This window comes from Cyprinus carpio, chromosome B9, assembly GCF_018340385.1.
Source record: "Cyprinus carpio isolate SPL01 chromosome B9, ASM1834038v1, whole genome shotgun sequence".
Classification (NCBI taxonomy): Eukaryota; Metazoa; Chordata; class Actinopteri; order Cypriniformes; family Cyprinidae; genus Cyprinus; species Cyprinus carpio.
This window is the reverse complement of record NC_056605.1, coordinates 23,665,181-23,684,784: the sequence shown is the minus strand read 5'-3', so window position 1 is coordinate 23,684,784 and position 19,604 is coordinate 23,665,181. Positions and strand designations below refer to the sequence as shown.

At 35.0% G+C, this 19,604-nt stretch overlaps 1 protein-coding gene across 3 annotated transcripts in view; it reads left to right on the top strand.

The window, feature by feature from the left end:
- adcy5 (adenylate cyclase 5) overlaps positions 1-19,604 on the top strand; it is a 68,391-nt gene that overhangs the window by 25,821 nt on the left and 22,966 nt on the right. For 2 of the 3 annotated variants that reach the window (XM_042731649.1, XM_042731648.1), the window contains exons 2-3: positions 16,724-16,873; positions 17,704-17,825. In XM_042731649.1, the coding sequence (XP_042587583.1) occupies positions 16,724-16,873; positions 17,704-17,825 (272 nt within the window). Of the gene's footprint in view, positions 1-4,658; positions 4,808-16,723; positions 16,874-17,703; positions 17,826-19,604 lie in introns of all 3 variants that reach the window. The other variant, XM_042731650.1, reaches the window with a different exon arrangement.

Genomic DNA, 19,604 nt, shown 5'->3' with positions numbered 1-19,604 from the left:
CTAATCAAAAATTAATTTTTATTTAGCTTTCAGATGATGTATAAATCTCAATTTCCCTTATGACTGATTTTGTGGTCCAGGGTCACATATTACAATAATTTCCAAAGGAATGTCAGACTGAAGACTGGAGTAATGATGCTGAAAATTGAGCTTTTCCATATTTAAATTGAAAGTGATAACATTAAGAATTTAAAATTAACCAGTTTTTTGTAATTTTATTAAAATAAAAAACAGACTTGGTGAGCATAAGAGACTTTCAAAAATATTAAAAATCAGAGAAATAGATTGGCTATATCCTTGTTTTTTTTTTTTTCCCAGAGATATTTTGTTTTTTTTAAAATATATTGTGTGTTTTTTCAATTTTATATTTTTAAATGTTGTATATATTTTTTTTTTGTTGTCAGTGTGCCAGTTCTCGTCAGTCTTATTCCCAGTCCTGTCTTAAAAACAGCACACTGAGGGCTCAATAGAACACATAATTTACACACAGGATCATGTTTTTATGAACACAGGCTAGTTTAGATGTTACCGGTCCTTTGATCTCAAGGAAACAGACAAAACCAGTTCCGGCCTGCTGTGGCTAACTTCTGTCAGAATCCTGAGAGGCCACGCACATCAGCTTGACCCGTCACACAGGGAAGGTCATTAGTGTGCTTTAGTGTGGACATCATTAACGTCCTGATGGTTTTTGTGATTGGCCTTGATCTCCTGGGCTGAGTCCCAGCAGTCAAGATGCATATGCATAGTAATTTTTACTCTTATTTAGAATGAATATCTGCATTTGTAAAACAAAACCATTAGAGATCATTGTTTCGTTTGGGAATTTCCCGTCCTTTCATGCTGAATCACTTCATATGTAGGAGGTGATGAATTTGGCAAACACCATCTTGGCCAAATTAAGTTTTAGATGTACATTTACATTTATTCATTTAGCAGACACTTTTATCCAAAGCGACTTACAATTGGGGAATACGTCAAGCGATTCATCTTAAAGGGATAGTTCACCCAAAAATAAAAATTTGATGTTTATCTGCTTACCCCCAGGGCATCCAAGATGTAGGAGACTTTGTTTCTTCAGTAGAAACAGAGATTTTTAACTGAAAGTGTGAGGGGATTGGGTCTAGTGGGCATGCTGTAGGATGGCTGGAGAGAAGAAGTTTGGATACTTCTGCCTCAGTAAGGGGACAGAAGGAGAAGGGGGAAGTTTTAGGCGTGGATGTGGTTGGTTTGAGTTTGTGTGTGTGTGGAGCTGAGAACTGACTACTGATTGTTCTAGTTTTGTCTGTGAACAATGTGGCAAAATCATCAGCTGTTATAGAAGTGGTGGTGGAGCAGGTGCAGCGTTTCTGTATGGCAGAGTATAGCAGTTGCCATACCCTAGCCCAGTCAGGTGTGGCATGTAATATTATCCAAACTTAATATCTCTATTATATTTCTTTATTATTATTTTAAATCAGGGTTTTTTTTTTATAAATATTTAACAAACTGTCAAACCTCGTAACTTCACCCCACCTCCATTCAGATTGACACGCCACGCACAGGAGGAGACAGATCTCTGCTTTTTTGCAATGCAAGGGTAAATAAATAACTGACGTTTGAATAGTACAGCGTTCTCTTTACTCAAACACTATGTCTTTAAAGACTAATGTTTTTGTGTGTTTGAAGAGTGGAGAAGAAGTGGGCTATTTGCCATGTAGTTGTAGCCAATATACTTTTTGTACATTTTAAATATCCTGTGCATATCGCGCTTCATCATTTATATCATGAGATTTTGGCCGAGTGTATTAAACAACAAGAAAAAACTAAGCACCCATATAGCTACAATAACGTTATATAACCTGTAAAAGTTGATGAAAGTGTAATGCGATGCTCTTGCTGCATCAGATGCGGATGTTATATTGACAGACTAAACACAGATCTCTGTCATTCGCTGGTCAAAATCCGTGTTAACTCCATTTGAGCTTGATTTTCATATAGCCTAATGTTAAGTGCAAATGTCTGATACAATATCAACACCGACGACGCAGTGTTTAATTGTCGATTTTTTTCCGCCCTTTCTATCTATTTTCCCATGTAGGCTATTTCAGTGCTCCATGGGATTGCTTTATATATCAACCACCACCCCCCCAGCCATACCCCATGATTTCGTGAAATGCTGCCTCTGTGGTGGAGGGGGACAGAGAATTTAATGTTTTGAAGAGGGTACGTGTGTCTGTAGCGCTGTTGATCTTGTGAAAATAGGAAGATTTGGCAGTATGGACTTGAGCAGAGAAAGATGAAAGCAAAGACTGATACATACTCAGGTCAGACAGACAGGGGTTTTAAAGAAGGTGTTGGCTGTTAAATTTTGCCATAATTTACTCACCCGCATGTAGTCGCAAACCTGTATGACTTACTTTCTTCTGTGGAACACAAAAGATGATATTTTGAAAAATTCAAAACAGGGACCATTGTGTGGACAAAAAACAGTGAGACATTTCCCAAATATATCTTCTTTTAATGTTCTGCAGAAGAAAGTAGGCCTAAGTCATACAGTTTTGGAATGATATGAGGGTAGTTGATGACAAAATGTTTATTTTTTGGTGAACCAAACTTTTAAAAATGTTCTTTTTACCCTGTCTGTTATAGCCATTACAACTGTATCTATATAAAAGCACAAATGCTTTGTTAATGCGGTGTTTGTGTGCTTACAGGACATGAAATAATTAAATATTTAGTGTTTTATTTAACACTGTTTCTTTTGTTAATACATTTATCTTTTATATGCACCAATATGTATATAGTCTGTCACCCTTTGTAGCTCTCTAAAGAACTGCCTCTGGCAATACACATGAAGCACCACTGTATGCTTGAAGCCTTTGTGTTATTTTCAACCAGTGTGTCTGTTGTTTCAGCATTCATTTCATCATTTTTCTCTGAAGCACAAAGTCACAGGTGAAGTGCAAATGTACTGTCAGAAGTCCATTAACTCAAGGACTTTGGACTATTATAGGTACAAGGTCTTTCAAAAGCAGATTTATGAAAATCCTCTTGTATATAATAGGTATTTTTAAGGTTGATATATGGCATATTTACTTGGCTCATCATGCAGTCTCATAAAAGGTTTTGTATAAATAACTAGGAATCTTTAATTTGCTGTAGAGAAGAACAGCAAATTGGCCAAGCAAGGATGTCAAAATATGTTTTGTATTTATTGTATAATTTTGTTTTTTTGTAGAACTTTGCATCATGATTTTTAACATAAAAAATGCGTCTCTTTCATACTTGTGTCTAGGCTCAGATGGAATATGACTTTTCTGTGCTGATTTGGGGGCTTTTAAAGGGGGCTTTTTGTTTGTTTTGTTTTTTAAATATTCCAAAATATTTAATACATAAACACAAGGGGATGTAGAACTTAATTTATTTTGGAAAAGGATTCTTGGGGAGTTTTAATTGCCACTCTCTTTGTTGCTTGATGTTTTGTAAGGCTTTGTTTTTTTGTAAAGCTGTCTTGAAACAATTTGTTGTAAAAAAAAAAGTGTCTACAAACAAATAGAAATTAAATTACATTTTCCCCATGTTAATAAACAGTGTGAATCTGATACTAAGCTAATAGAGGTTAGAGGGTTTTTGTGGGTCTTAAAAAGCTCTTACAGTCTGAATTCGCCCTTTCACAAATTAAGGCCTTAAAAAGGTCTAAATTAAGTGCACAAAGTCTTAAATTCATGAAGTCATGGGATTAAATGTTGCATGCATTGCAAAATATCTGTACAAATATCTAAACATCCTTTAATCAAGATTTAAATAACGTGTCCTTGCAAATGTAAAATATATTGAAAAACAGAGCAGAATTAAGTGAGTTGATGCTTAAAACAGTAAGAAATATCTGTCATAGGGTAAAAGACTTGTTTTCACTTTGAATTAAGTAGATTTGTCTGAGCCCGTTGGCAGATATTTGTTCTTGTTTTAATCATAAACTCAGACTTTTTTTTTTAATCCTATGTCATTTATCTTATCAAGTAAGTGTATTTTGCTTTTAAGAATCATTTGCACTGGAAATAATACAAAAATAAAAAATGATACAAGACGTTTGATCAGAAGGTACAGAAAAAAAAAAAAAAATTCTATATTATTGTGGTGGAAGCCCCAGGCTATTTTGCCTTAACTTCATTCCACAGTTTATTTCTACTTGGTCTTGAAAAGTCCTAAATCTCTATAAAACCTGCAGAAACCCTTCATCAGACAGTGGTCTAATAGGTTTAAATACTTTAAAGTGAACCTCCATTTGCAAGAGCTCAGATGCCACTGAAGAAAACCGAATGGAAAAACAAGTTTCATGTGACCGGCCTGCAGACATGTCACTCGGTTAAAATACACAGAGTTGTTGTTGTTGGTCACAGACCTTCTATCGCTCTCGCTGTCCTTACACACCTACTTGTTTTCTCTCCTATGTTCTCCGGCAAAGTTTATCTGATGCCTTTGAAAGTCTTTTCTCTGCATTCGCTTTTATATCTTATTCTGCAGACCTTCTTTGCAGGCAGGTCCAAACAATGAGACCAATCCAGAAGCATGACCTACTTAAATGTTTCATGCTAACTGGCTACTGTTGTTTCCAACCACTTTAAACATGATTGATCTCACAGCATTCCTATAATGTTGTAAATACTTTGCCCTTGCAGGCAGAGCATACTGGAGGACCATCTTGCATCACTTTGGATGTGCATCTGTGGTCTGTGTTGCCATTTGGCTGGCTGTTAGAAAGCATGAGTCCAGCTCCAAGATTCTGTTCCGAAACCTAGTGTGCGGCCTACGCAGCCAGTATTTTAAGGTATTATAGACTCCAGACACAAAGCCTATTCTAAACACTATGCAGCATAATGATGCTAGTGATGTTATGCATATTTATGTTAAAGCATACATTATTTCTTATATATATATATATATATATATATAAACTATATATATATATATATAATATAATATAATAATATGAAAGGAAAGTTGAAAGGTATTGAATTCTTATTTATTTTTATCTATACGTTTATTTTAGAATATGATATTGTTAGCCAGTTTTAATCAATTGTAAATGAGTTTCCCTTGTCTTGTGTTAGGAATGCTATTTATGGCAAACAAAGCTGCTGCATATGCAGAGCATTTCAAATCGATCATTTATGAGGTTCTGTTTCAGGAACTTCCTTAGAAGGCACAACTCCCTATGTAGGGCACATGCAGGCAGCTCACAAGGTTTTGGAACAGAGCCCAAAAGTATGAGTGTCTCTATGAGTGGTCGACCAGTATGGGTGGCCAATGGCTAACAGTAATGTGCCAGATTTAACTCTCCTAAATAAATGTTAATTTAATGATAACCAATGGAACCTCAACTAGGGGTGCACTGATCCGATATTCAGTATCGGTATCACTCAGATACTGACATTTTCTGCTGTATCTGGTATTGGTCAGACAAGGCCGATCTAAATCCAATATTCTGCATATACTATTCTGTTATTGTTAAGCCCCATGAAAGCCACAAAAAACATTAAAGTACAATAAAGTTTTCAGAACTATATTTCAAGTGTTCTGAAGCCGTTCCACAGTTTAATGTGAGATACAGATGAATATTTAAGTTGTTAAATACAAGTTCACTCAAACTCTTCTCTCCACTGTGGCTGTCTGTCATCCTCAGCATTCAGCATTCAAACTGAATTTCAAATTTAGTAGATAGTGTGTAATACACAAAAGAGTGATGATCAGGTCAAAACACAATGAGGTGTAGAAATTCTGTAATAAAAAGAAAAACGAAGAAAAACTTCACTAGTATCGGATTGATATCGATATCGGCATATACTCAGAATTTTTGGTATCTGATCGGGATCGGTTCTGAAAAAGTGGTATCGAGTCAGCCCTAACCTCAACAAAATTGCTGAAAATAACATTTTATTTAGCCTTTGTCTTCCCTGAAAAAACAAAATTGTGAATTTTTTTATTTTTATTTTTTTATTGATTTGGTTATTTTGGTAGTGACAAAATTGACTACCATTTTATTTTATTTTTTTAATCTGCCATATGTGCTTGGATATATTGGCCAGTCTTAACAATCTCAAAAAGCCAAATATTGGCCATCCGAAATTTAGAAAATCATAGATGAGCTCTTTTATTTGTATTTCATATCTTCTAATCGTCTTTCATATCTACTTAATGCACAAAATGAACAACATCAGTAGTACACACCATTTTCAATCTTAAGTCCACCGAAGTTAAATTTTTCTCCTGTCTGATTTGTTTGTCAGACAAGATGGCGGATTCTGCGTAAGTATTGGTCAGATTGCCTGTCAATCAAGCTCTTTGCGAACAGTCAGTTGGAGTTTGCTTTTTTTTTTTTTTTTTTTTTTTTTTTTTTTTTTTTTGCAACATCCAAGTAATCTTGTTTGTCCATTCTAGATCAGTAGTTTTCAATTCAGCTTCTTGGGACCCGCAGCACTCCACATTTTGCATGTCTCTCTTAATGTCCAACATGTTGATCCCAAGGACAATTGCGCATTATCACATGCAACGAAGCTATTCCCAATCAGAAAACAAACTGATGGAAGCCGGAAGCATTACTCGCCTCCAAAGCAATCTGTAACATTTAAAGTCCATAGTCTCGATGTTGTAGGCTTCTCCTTATTTTTATATTTTAGACATCCATCAACTAGTGAACAATTCTGCGTTCATATGCACACAATAGCCTTAAGCTTGCCGCAAAGCTTCGGCAAAAGTAATTACCATAAATGTGTCAGGGGAAAAGAGGAAGGAGATATTTGAATTATTTACCAATAAATAGTGCTTTCTGAGTCAGTGTCGCAAGGATGAAGTTGGCGATCCTGACTCGCCACCTCTTCATAAGACGCGCCTTTACAGAGAAGTGCATGTTTACAGATCATGATTATAATAAAATAGTTTTTGTTTTTGATTTATTTTAATTTAAGTAGTAATTTAATGCTTTCTGTGAGGCATGTATTCGCTGAGTTTCGGTTCATTTTTGTGAAGCACTCCTGTTCAAGAGGAGACGGCACAAAGCACATCATGTTTGTTTTCTTTATTTTATAAAAGCACAACGTTTTGCTGATATTGTGAGTACACACAAATAAAAGTAGACCCTTTACAGTTGCGAATGATGTATTACTCTTACCTTTATGAGCAAAAATGAAGGCATATTCACTGAAAAAAATTCAAGTCATCACGTTAACACCTCTATGTCCTTCAAAGCGTGCTTCAGCTTGCACTCTCCACACAAACTATTGGATACAGCACACATTTATCTAAGTTTAACGTTTAAACATTGTTATATGCTTGAACTGTTATATATCTATAGATTTTATTTTAGGCAAGTCATGATGATTTGAGAAGGCTAATTTAATCAAACATAGGGTCACTGTCTGCCGCTGGCTGCTTGGTCTTTACTTTAAAAAACAAAAACGTATATTTAACAAACAAAAAATGCTCCAAACCTTTTTCTATATTAACAAAATTCTATAAAAACGAAACAAATATAGTCACTTTGCCATTACATACAAAACTTAACTATTTTAGTAGCTGGAACAGAGCCCAAAAGTATGAGTGTCTCCATGAGTGGTCGACCAGTATGGGTGGCCAATGGCTAACTGTAATGTGCCAGATTTAACTCTCCTAAATAAATGTTAATTTAATGATAACCAATGCAATGTTTTGGGAGAAGGGGAAAAAAAGACTGACTCGGGTCATACTCGGGCCGGCAATAATGATAAGCTGTTGGACACGGGCCAGGATAGGGTCTGAGCATCTACTCCACAACTTCATCCAAATCTTTTTTATTGCCATGACTTTTCTGTAAAAAGCAATCCAAACACTATTATCATCATTTCTTCTTGACTGTCGTCCACCATTTGTTGACTCTAAAGTCACGTTTGACTGTGAGAGATTTTGCGAGATTTCCTGTGTTCACAGTTGGGACTCTAGTTGTTTGTGAATGTAATCGGTTAGTGGTGCGCTGTCTTGATCACATTGCAGCACTTCACACACTATAGGAACCAAACTGTTATATCTATGACACATTTATTCTTATGTGTGGTCTCTTATATTTTGAAAATCTGATTTAAAAAATCTTTTAGCGTGGGCCAGCCTTTATCTGACACTTCATTTTAGTTCATTGATGTCTCTGATGAAAAACTGATGGCCTGAATCAGGTTTCTTAAATACTGGAAATATATATAAAATGTGCAGTGCTATTGATCCACACGACCAGGACTGAAAAAGATCGGAGAAATCAGAAATTTCTGTATGAATCCATGAATTTTATAGATCTATTTTCAGTGATGGGTCTATTTGTCTCTAATTTCATTTTTCTAATGGGATTTAAGAAACAACATCTGAGACAAATTTGATACTTTATTGCAACATGGCAAAACAATATATTTTGTATCATCTTTTATTGCTCTCTATGTACCACTGAACTCCAAGCTGCTAACAACACTTGGAGTAAAAAAGGAGCTTTAAAAATAGGAAAAATAATACAACAACATTTTATCGCAGTTGCTCACTTGTTTCCTCAGGCTGATGGTGCAATGCACCTGACAACAAGAGCAGTCAGATCTGTGTGTTCTTTGCCTGAGGAGTCATTAGTGTGAAAACACGGTTATATTTTGAGGACACCGCTTGATTGGTTTGTAACATTTAGAACCCGTTAATGGCTTTTTATGTAAACAAACCTCAAGTGATCTGCATTGGGAAGGCTGTTGGAAGCATCATGTGTTGTAGCCACGAAAAGGCTATTTAACCCATTTTTAAGGAGGTTTAAAAATGCCTCATGAATGCATGTAACCAGCCACTTGTTAAATAACTTCATAGACTGTGATTATAAACATCCAGCCTTAGCATAATGAGCAGTACAGTCATTTGAATAAGGCTGATCATTATGAGGGTGATGACATTCATTAAAGACTCACATTTACCGTAGTTTAATAGTGTGATCGTGGTTGCCGTCTCCTAGCAACAATTTGTTCCAGTTGACACAGAGAATTGTATTCAATAGTGGAAGACTATTATCATTTGGGTAATCCTGGATTTTCCAACTGAAATCTGAAGAAAAAATCACTAGCGAATGACAGTGTAGGTACTGAAGACTGGACTGATGGGTCTTAAAGGATTAGTTCACCTAAAAAATGATTAAAAAAAAAAATCTAGTCACCCTCAGGGCATCTAAGATTAGTTTTTTTTTTCTTCATCAGAACAGATATAGCATCGCGTCACTCAGCAATGAATGGGTGCCGTCATAATCAGAGTTCATACCACACCATTCCAGTCCATCGATTAATATCTTATTAATAAGATTAAAATAAGTTAAGAGCTGCATGTTTGTAATCCATCATCAGGATTACAAACTTTTACACTTTTACAAGCAAAAACAGTTGTGAACAAATATGTCAAACATTGGTATTGGTCAGAATTTTAATATCGATGCATCCCTTTCCTACATTTTTAGTGCTTTTTATTGTGCACTTTATTTTGCTTCAAAATCTTGACCACTGTCCAGTGTGTCCACTGCCTTTTTAAGGACATTTTTTGATATATTTCCTGTTATATTTGTCTAAAAGAAGAAAGTCATTTACGTGCACCAAGGATGGTTTGAGGGTGAGTAAACCATGCTGTAATTTCTTTTTTTGGGTGAACTGTCCCTTAAAGGCCATAGGCACCATGACTGACTGGTTTATAGAGTGTTTAGAGAGTAAATCTTTGAAATTTATGCTCCGTCAGTTGCAAAACGTAGGCCAGGAAATAGAATATGGCCAGTTACTTATGAGCAGCTATGCTTAAAACTCATTTGACCCATGCTTAAAATTACGTTTCTGAATGGTGAACCAATGCTAAGTTTTGCTTTTGTTAAGGCTGTGTAGCATCAATTAATAATCCCTGTTAACGTATGGAGTACAGTAATAGGAAACAATGACTTCATCCGCTAGAGAGAAGCATCCTTTCCATTTTCGTCACCTTTGCTTTTCTGTTAAGATGAGGGAGAGGTTCCCAAGAGCTGCTGTTCTCTGTTTTGCAAGATGTGTCCTTGGAAAACCGCTAGCTTTTTTCTCCCAGTGGATGTGTGATTTCCCTGTTGAAGTTCTGTATGCAAGATTCATAAGTTTCTAATAAGCTACTACTGTATGCTTGATCAAGGTTATATTTTAGAAGTTGTCTTAAGCGGATTGATTGCCTTCAGATGTAGTATCTCTTACAAATTGCTTACTTGGTGTTTGTTTATAGTCCCTGCATTTTAAATATGAAACATTTGAACGGTAGTTTAATCTGACTTGATTGATGCATTTTTGCCACTTAATTTTACATCTATTCACTATAGCATTGATTGGGCGATAGACCTTCTATAATAATGTATTAATGTTTGTCTCTTGCCTGCATCTGAATGATGTGGAGGGAAATTGGATTTAAGACCCTTACTAGTGACATCAAAGGGCTGCCAAAGCCCAGACCCACATGTGGCTGGTGTTTGCTGTGGCTATATCTGGAGTATGTGTATGCTTTATTTGTTTTGATGTGGAGCATGAAAAATTGAAAATGCTTTCTATTCTTTTTTTTATTTATTTATTTCTACCAGCAGGTCTAGTGGTTCTCTTCAAAGGTGTGACTCAGAATGTGACATTTAGGACCCTTTCAAAATCAGGCCTGTCATGGATCACACCAGTGCTACTGTGAGAGCACTCTGAAGGTCTCTGTGCTGAAGTGTCCTTCAAAAAGACATCACAAAAGACATGGGCGATTCTCAAGTGTATTGTCATCTTTTTCAATGTTTTATCGAAACCTTCTTTTATGTGATCAGTATAAAGCCCTGTAGGCAGATAATTGTATTTTAGAGCTGACTCTGAGGAGATCTGCTAGCTACTGTCATGACCTTCCTATCGCAAGCGGTCACATGAGCTTCCTGCCGTGGAGAAAGAGAACACAAGACAGAGTTCAAAAGACATTTCCTGGAAGAGAAAGTAATGGTGACATAAAGGGTGACAAAGATTCTTTGTTCTTTAATGACAAAGGTTTATTCTTTATACTAGAGTCACATATTTGTTTGTTATATATTCCTCATGTACAGTGATTGCAATAGTAATTCTTCCTGACTTGTAAGCATAGTTGGAGAACGACTTTGAAACCGAAAAGGCTATTAATAATTTAAACTTGCTAACGAAATGTAGTTAAATACGTTGATGCAAGTTATATCTATATTAAGGATCATATTTATCTCAACAACACTGAGGCACATTAAATATAGTAAACACAACTATCAAAACTAGACTATATAATAATAATAAAATTTATTTTACAACAAAATAAATTAGTGAATAATTTATTTGGTCAGTGATCGAACAACTTACACTACTTTTCAAAGTTTTGGGTTGTTATTTTTCTTTTATTGTGTAAAATATGCTCACTGAGGATTGATTTATTTGATTTAAAAATGCAGTAAAAATAGTAATATTCTGAAATATAATTTTTTTAAAATAACCATTTTATATATATATATATTTATTTTAAATGTAATGTATTTTTTTGACCGCAAAGCTGAATTTTTGGCAGCTATTAATACAGTATTCAGTCTTAGATGTTAATTATCAATGTTAAAAACTGTTTTTGCTGCCTAATATTTTTGTGGAAATGGTGAAACTTTTTTGTCAGAATTTTTTGAATAGAAAAATGTCAAAAGAACCGTGTTTATTTAGGATGCAAATCTTTTGTGATGTTGTAAATAGTTTTACTGTCACTTTTGATCAAATTTTAGTGTATCCTTCCTGATTAAAATGATAAAAAAATAAAATCTTACCAAACCCAAACCTTTGAACGGTAGTAGTCTGAAAAGCTGAGCTAGTAGCACTACTATTTATAATCCCCAACACTTCTGCTAAGATAATTGACCTATTCATTGCCATAAACGGTTGAAATCCATTAGCCATCCATTAGTAGCAGCCTTTCTTTTGAACCGATACAGATAACAGAACTATCAGAAAGTGGAGGGGAGATGGGGAGAGGGGAAAACGGGGGACTCGTGTTCGGACAAATATTGACTTTTGGCACATTTGACTTGGTGGGATTTTTATGGTGCCACCAGCAATCATTAATCTCTCTGAAATAATGTTTTGCTGTGCCTGTTCCCTAGTTACAGTTCATGCCATCTGAGGCTGTACGCGTCTGTGAACACAGTCAGACAGCTCAGACAGCCATGCCTCTCCACAGCTCTGTCCCTGCTTTTGCTCCCACATGATTGACGACTATATTGCATAGAAAATGAGCTGTTGACTGTGTTTTATAGTTCAGGTTGCTCTTTATAAATGCACTGCACCCGTTATCTGTTATTGAATCCATATTCATCAAAGATGCATGATGACCTTCTCCTGGCACAGCAGTATGTTGACTATAATATTAGACTTTAGAAAACATGTTGTATTTGAGGCCAGAATTCTCATATTTCTTTGTAAGGCCAGAAACACAGGTCGACTGTGAACAAGTATGCAAACATAGAGGCAAATGCTTGGTCAACCATTGCATGTTTGCGTTCTGTATCGTTACTGTGGCAGTAACAAATGCTGATACTCAGGGAATGGAAAAGTTAGCTACAAATGTCTGCACCGCTGAACTGGATGTGTTATTTATAAATTTAATGGACAAAATAACAATAAATTAGAATATTCATATATTAATACTTATAAATTCAAAACTTCAGCAGCTCTTTTACTGCAATAAGAATACAGCACATAATTTTATGCAATATATGCAGTATGCAAGTGCTCCAACCAGCCATCTCTTGTTCATTATCACTTGTTGTATTTTCTTCTTTAATAGCATAGAGATTGTCTAGCTCAGAGCTGTAAGAGCCATCCATTAGTGTGTTGGACCTCAAGGTTCAGCTTGAACCTCATACTTCACCATTACTGTTCACCTTCCTAGAATAATGCATACCAGTATCATCCATTACACAGACTGTGTTCTTATCAGGGTGCATTTCTCCTGAGCATCATTGTCCTATTATGTGCATGAGATGCTGTGAGTAAATAACATATAGGGATGCTATTTTGATGAGAAATTCAAATGCTTGACGTGTGTTTTTTGCTTATGCTACAGATTCCATACTAAAATGAACGTGCATTTCAGCCATTGTTTTGTTTTGGCATCTGCTTTTGTGTGTTCTTGTTGTTAGCCTTATGTACAACAGCTGGCATGTAGGTGGATTGCTAACAAGTAAATAAGGTTTGTGGGAAAGTTATTGTGTAAGTGTTGCATAAACCTCAAATAAAGCTGTTTAGGTAACAATATTGTTTTATATTAGGCTATTTATATATTTATTTATATTATAATGTATTTTTTATAACTAATATCTTTTAGTTGTTTATTATATGAACAAAATTTTATTTATTCATGTTTATTGATGTACCAGTATAATACCATATATTTACCTATACATTTTTTACTTAAAACATTTTAAAACACAACATGTCATCTTTTGATTTTTACTATGAATTGCAGAGATGGACAATGTAATAAAACTATATGACTTAAACCAGTTCTTTTTTTTAGATTGTATTAAGTCATTGTATTTAAAATGTTAAGGCAACAAAAATATTTTTTCGTTTTATGCACACTCTAAAAACTCAAAAGTTGGGAAAAGTCAAAACTATATAGCAACTAGATTCAAGACTTTGAGTTTACTTATAGAAAAATTAGTTGTATTAACTTTCAGGTTTCATAAACTCTGAAGTAATCATCATTTATTCTTGTGCATCAAGTTCAATAAGCTATCATTTTGCTGTCAATTTAAAAAGTAGTATTAATATTGCACTTTATTATAGTAAAACACTGTTTATCTCTTAATTTGGTATACCTTTTGACCAGACAGTTTGTTGGATTTCTTACAGCTCATCTTCCACTAGCTGTCCAAAGAGTAACTGGTGTGTTAAAATTGAGTTCCTACAGAGTTTGCCAGGTTAGTGACATCAACTCATTGAAAGATACTCTTGACTGTGGTTGATCACTTTACTTAACAGTCAGGTGCTTTCTTCTCTGAGCAGGTGTGGACTTTAAGCATATATCGAACAAATGCAGAATAATGAAACATCTGTCAAGGTGGCCAACTTCTTAATAAGGACATTTTGGAACAAAAAAGGGGAGTGTATTAATAGAGAAGATTATTGCATAGGAATATTTGCATTGCAGCGCGTGTGTGTGTTTCTATGGCAATGGTTGAGTTAATGCACAACTGGCCCAAAGCTCCTGTGCTCGATGCAGCAGACACCCAACACTGCAGCTTCTGCTCCCAGATAATGTTGTAGCCTGATATCACGTATTCAATCAGCAGAACGTAAGTGAGCTGAAATGAAATGACTTTCAGGGCCAATCTCAGCTCTTCATGATAGACTCCTTTAGCCTTGATGCTGCAATCGCTGAGGGATGAACATGCACGTAAGAAATGGAGGTCTAGATGTGTTTATTTGGATGTGTGAAACAACCAACCTGTTCTTTCTCACACTTTGCTTTTGGTCTCTGTTCTCTCCTGTGTTTTTCATGAGTTCTCTTGTGATTCCTGCATTTCATTTCTGCATTATTTGCCATAAATAGACAGATGGTTCACCAAAAATGTAAAATCATGCCACTTTACTCACTAGAAAGTTGTTCCAATTCTGTATGTTGTTGTAGTTCCGAACCTGATTTTGAAATTTAATTAAGTTCTTTTCAGTGCATATACTATCAGTGTATATCCTAAAAGAAATAAATACTTTTATTTTTTTATTTTATTTTTTTAATTTAATTTAAAAAAAATGTATTGTTGGGTATGTAATTGTGCATGTTGATTTTAATTTACTTTTTTAGTTTAGTACATTCAGTAGTGACTTAAATTTGGTCAGATTTTTACAAAAAGTGATTGTATTGATTGTATTTTTCAATTGTGATGCTTCCTTTAGTGTGGCGGCAAGTCCAGGTGGTTCGTTTTTGCACATGCAGACTGTAATCATTATAGATTGACCCTCTCCACTCTTGAGTAACCAAAGTTTTTTTTCATTTTCTGTGACGCAAAAAAGCACATTTTATGAAATTTGACTGTATTCGTTTCTCATTAGATGTCACTAGTGTTTTCATAAAGACAGAAAAGTAGAAGCGTATTAAAGCTTGCTGTTGGACGTGATCCATGTTTTTTTTTTGGCTTTTGGACAGCTGTACACAATAATTTTTTTAACTTACTATTATTTTTTTTAATTCAGCTTTGATTGGTGCTTTCTAATCACTAAATAAAGCAAACTTTTTTTTACTAAACATTTAAGTAAACATACCGCATAAAGAGTAAAAATAGCATTTAGTTATTTAGAGCACTGATTACAGACACAATAAAGCAAAAGAAAGGTAAAGTTATGTTAACACAATCCATTTTAAGGTGAAGCGTCTGGTGCGGCTGTGTTTTGGACCCTGAGGTCATGGCAGAGATATGTCCGCTGAAGTTCAGTTCAGCTCAAGCAAAGATATTATGGGAATGCGTCTCGCTGCCCCCTGATATCAGTGTTTAGAAGGAGTCAAGATGCCCTGTTCCTGACCCCACTTGTGGAAGAGAGGGAGGAGGGACTTTTTAACCCAGATAAATTGAACTGCATTGACACTGAACAGCTTCAGGTTGTTTGGCTCGTCTTTATCATACGCACTATTTTAAGTTTGCAGACTCCCTTCCCTGGATCTGCTTTCTCTTATTGGAACCACAAACTCATCTTGGACATAACAATGTGTAAATCAAATAATCCGTGCTCGTGTCTCAGTGTCTATGTGTTCCCAATTAATTTCATGGAAGCAAAAATACAACCAGATATTCAGGACTGGGGCAACTAAATGTAATCATATAAGAAATACTGTGATAAAAATTGGGCCCCTTTAATGTCTACTGTGGATCTGGGGCCTGCTTTCATACACCCCAAAAATGAAAATTTGCTGAAAATGTACTAACCCTTTGGACCATCCAAGATGTAGTTGAGTTTTTTTTATTTTTCATCGGGGCAGATTTGGAGAAATTTAGCATTACATCATTTGCTCACCAATGGATCCTCTGTAGTGAATGGGTGCAATTTTAGCAAATTTTCATTTTTGGGCACACTGCTTTAACCCCAATGATTCGCTCACTTGTTTAAAACAATTGCATAATATCTGTTTCACTAAATATGAGTTAAAACTATATAAAACATCAGCTTACATTCTGAAATGTATCATAAAAATAGTTTGGCAGAAATTTATTACAGTTTGAAACTCCCAGAATGCCAGGGTTGCACAACAGACCCCATTGAGTAAATCATAGATAAACTATTCCAAAAGATTGTCAGGGTAATCTAATGAAACTTTATTGGAGTGCCCTGAGATTGAACATACTGAAAATAAAACATAAATCATGAATTTTACAACAAGTGGAAATCAGATGTAGAGGGATAGTTCACCCATGAATGAAAACTGATTTACTCGCCCTTATGTCGCTTTAAACTTGTATGACTTTTTTTTGTGGAACACAAAAGAACATATTTTGGGAGATATCTTAGTTTTTTTTTCTTTTTTTTCTTTTTTTACCATACTGTGAAAGTTAGAAGGGTCCAGTGTTATCTAGATTTAATAGATTTTGGAATTTTATGTGAACTGTTGTTTTAAGTATCAATGTTCGGGTCTCTAAAGGTGAAGTTTCTTATTCTTTAATGGTGTGTTCTTCTTTCTTTTACAGCTTGTGTCCAATGTCCTGATCTTCTCCTGCACTAATATAGTTGGCGTGTGCACACACTACCCAGCAGAAGGCTCACAGAGGCAAGCCTTCCAGGAGACCAGAGAATGTATTCAAGCCCGTCTGCACTCTCAGAGAGAAAACCAGCAACAGGTGAGAGTCCACCAGATATCATAAGAGCAAATTTTTAATTCTAGTCTCGTTCTATGAGATTTAATGTTCAGTATGAAGATTAGATTATTAGATCAGTTAGATTATTATTGATCAAATAAATGCAGCCTTGGTGAGCATAATAGAAGTCTCTGAAAAACATTTTAAGAATCTTAAATTTGTAAGTACCATAATCAGGTACCCAAATTACCATGATTAATACTATGGTATTTATTTAAGCACCTGGTAGAACCATATAAAAACTGAAGTATATTAGTATGCAACATTCTTTGCAAATGTTTTTCTTTCTTTTAGACTCAAATATCTGTGAGGAAATAGCTTTAGATTGCTTGGAATAGAGCTAAATGAATGAAAAATTCCATTCACATGTCCATTGATTTTCAGTATAGATTAGAAGCTGTGAGAAAACTAGTGCACAGAGACGTAGACGTAGTGCTGATTAATTTGTGAGATTAGAACCACATCCTAGAACAGTAAGGAGATTCACAGTGGCACAAAAGGAAAAAATAATGTCAGTTTCTGCAAACACAGAAGCCCACTGAGGCCATTCATAATTTTTTTTTTGCAGTAATATATATGTTTTTTTTAAATCAAGTGTTTTAAAAATAACAGTATGGCCTCAGTAGTTAAAATAACTATTATACTGTCACAGTCAGTGTAATATTTGTAATATATGGCATAATGTTTTAGAATGAATGTAATTTCCTTCAGTTTTCTCTATTCCTGAGAGTAAGTAACATCTTTCGACACATGGCGCGCTTCTCTTTGTTTCTACTTGTTTTTTTCTTTACTATCACTGTCATCATTTGCAGGAACGCCTCCTCCTCTCTGTGCTTCCGCGACATGTCGCCATGGAGATGAAAGCTGATATAAATGCCAAACAAGAAGATATGATGTTCCACAAGATCTATATTCAAAAGCATGACAATGTGAGGTAAGAGTGACTCCCCAAATAGCCTGAAAGACGGTAGTAAGTGTTTGCATCTCAAAGCACCTTTAAAGCCTTTTCAGCCCACAGTAATCAAATGCAATTACTTTAACATATAATTATGTTAGTACTTAGTTAGGTTACGAGATCAATGCTTTTCGAGTAAGATGCCCCTATACACAGTTACCCTGCTGATAACTGAAAATTAAACCTTATATGCAAATACAAAATCTGCACCCATTAGCATGTTGCTAAACTAACAACATGATACGGTTACAGTATTAGATGTAAAAAAATTTGCATTGCGTGAAATATTAGTAGGCTATATTTACATTATCCAGCATTTCTCTCTGGCCATCTACCATCTCAGATGTTATTTATATATTTATAATTTTTTTATTAATATAGTATTGCTTATTTTTGTAATTTGTTTTATAATATATATATATATATATATATTATATCTGTATGTATGTATGTATGATATGTATATATATTATATATATATATATATGTGTATATATATATATATTATATTGTATGTTATATTTTTTTTTGTTTTTTTTTTTTTTATTATTTATTATTATTATTATTTCACCGTAGTTTTATTATATACACTGTAAATCCGTAAATTATATATACAACAGTGATTTCCTGATTAGAAGCTTACTAGGTTTTGGAACTGAGCTCATAAGTGTTTTATAAATCTGATAAGCGTTAGATATTGCACCCTCTTGTGGCTCAAGAGAAGAAAGATCTCCAGTTGACCATCCCGTGTGTCAAGGCAGCTCTTCTGACCGTCTACAGACACTTTCCCACTGATTGGGTGCTGATTTTCACACCACTAGACTAGTTGGACACATCACAAGAGGCCCTATTATGCATAGCCTGTTGTTTTACCTCATGTTGGTTTTTTTAACACAGCTGTAATCTTATGAAGACTTGAGGTCGATGACATAAGACAACTCGGGAATCCATGTGATGAGTTATGATTCTCCACGGTTATGAATTCTAAATCTGCAGGGTAGTAGATTAACCCAAGAAATAAAAGGGTTTGACAGGGGAGTTGTTGGATTTAGCAGCAGAGTGCTAAGGCATGGCTACTGCCTGCCACACCATATTACATCTAAAACTAGTAAAACTGCTGTTTTATTTCTATCGAGATTCTGTCTCTTATCTTTTTCCAGTAAAGCCCCCACCAAACAAGCTCCATGGTCAGAGGAATTATGTAAGTGTGCAGCCAAGCGGTATCTCGCTAAGTGGAATATTGATAGGTCTGTTACTAGAGGACCCAGTGGTTTAATTGCTGAGGACAGTTATATAACAGTGTCTGTGTTTGAATCTTTGCTCCTGAGTGAAACCCACACTATTGCGGAAAGAGAAGGCTGGGAATTTTGCTCGAGGAATGAACTGATAGCGGCACCGGCTAATTTAAACGGTAGTGGACATCAATAAAATTCTGATTTTCCTCAGTGAGGACACATTCTAGGCCAGAAACAAGTTTGATGGACATATCAGTTAGCCTTGCAAAAATAATGTTTTCTTATTTTATCATTTACAAATGAATGTCTAGACTAACAATTGTAAGGGATTTTCCATTACATTTTGCCAAAAATGTCATTTTCAGTTTTTGTTCCTTGAACCATTTTTGATCCCTGTTTGTCACATTTCTGTGACTTATAAAGCATGGTTTGCTTTTAAGATCTTTACTCTTACTTAAACATCTATTAATTTTTCCTTAGGTGAGTGGCAGGGCAAACCGAAAGTAGATTTTTTTTTCCCCAA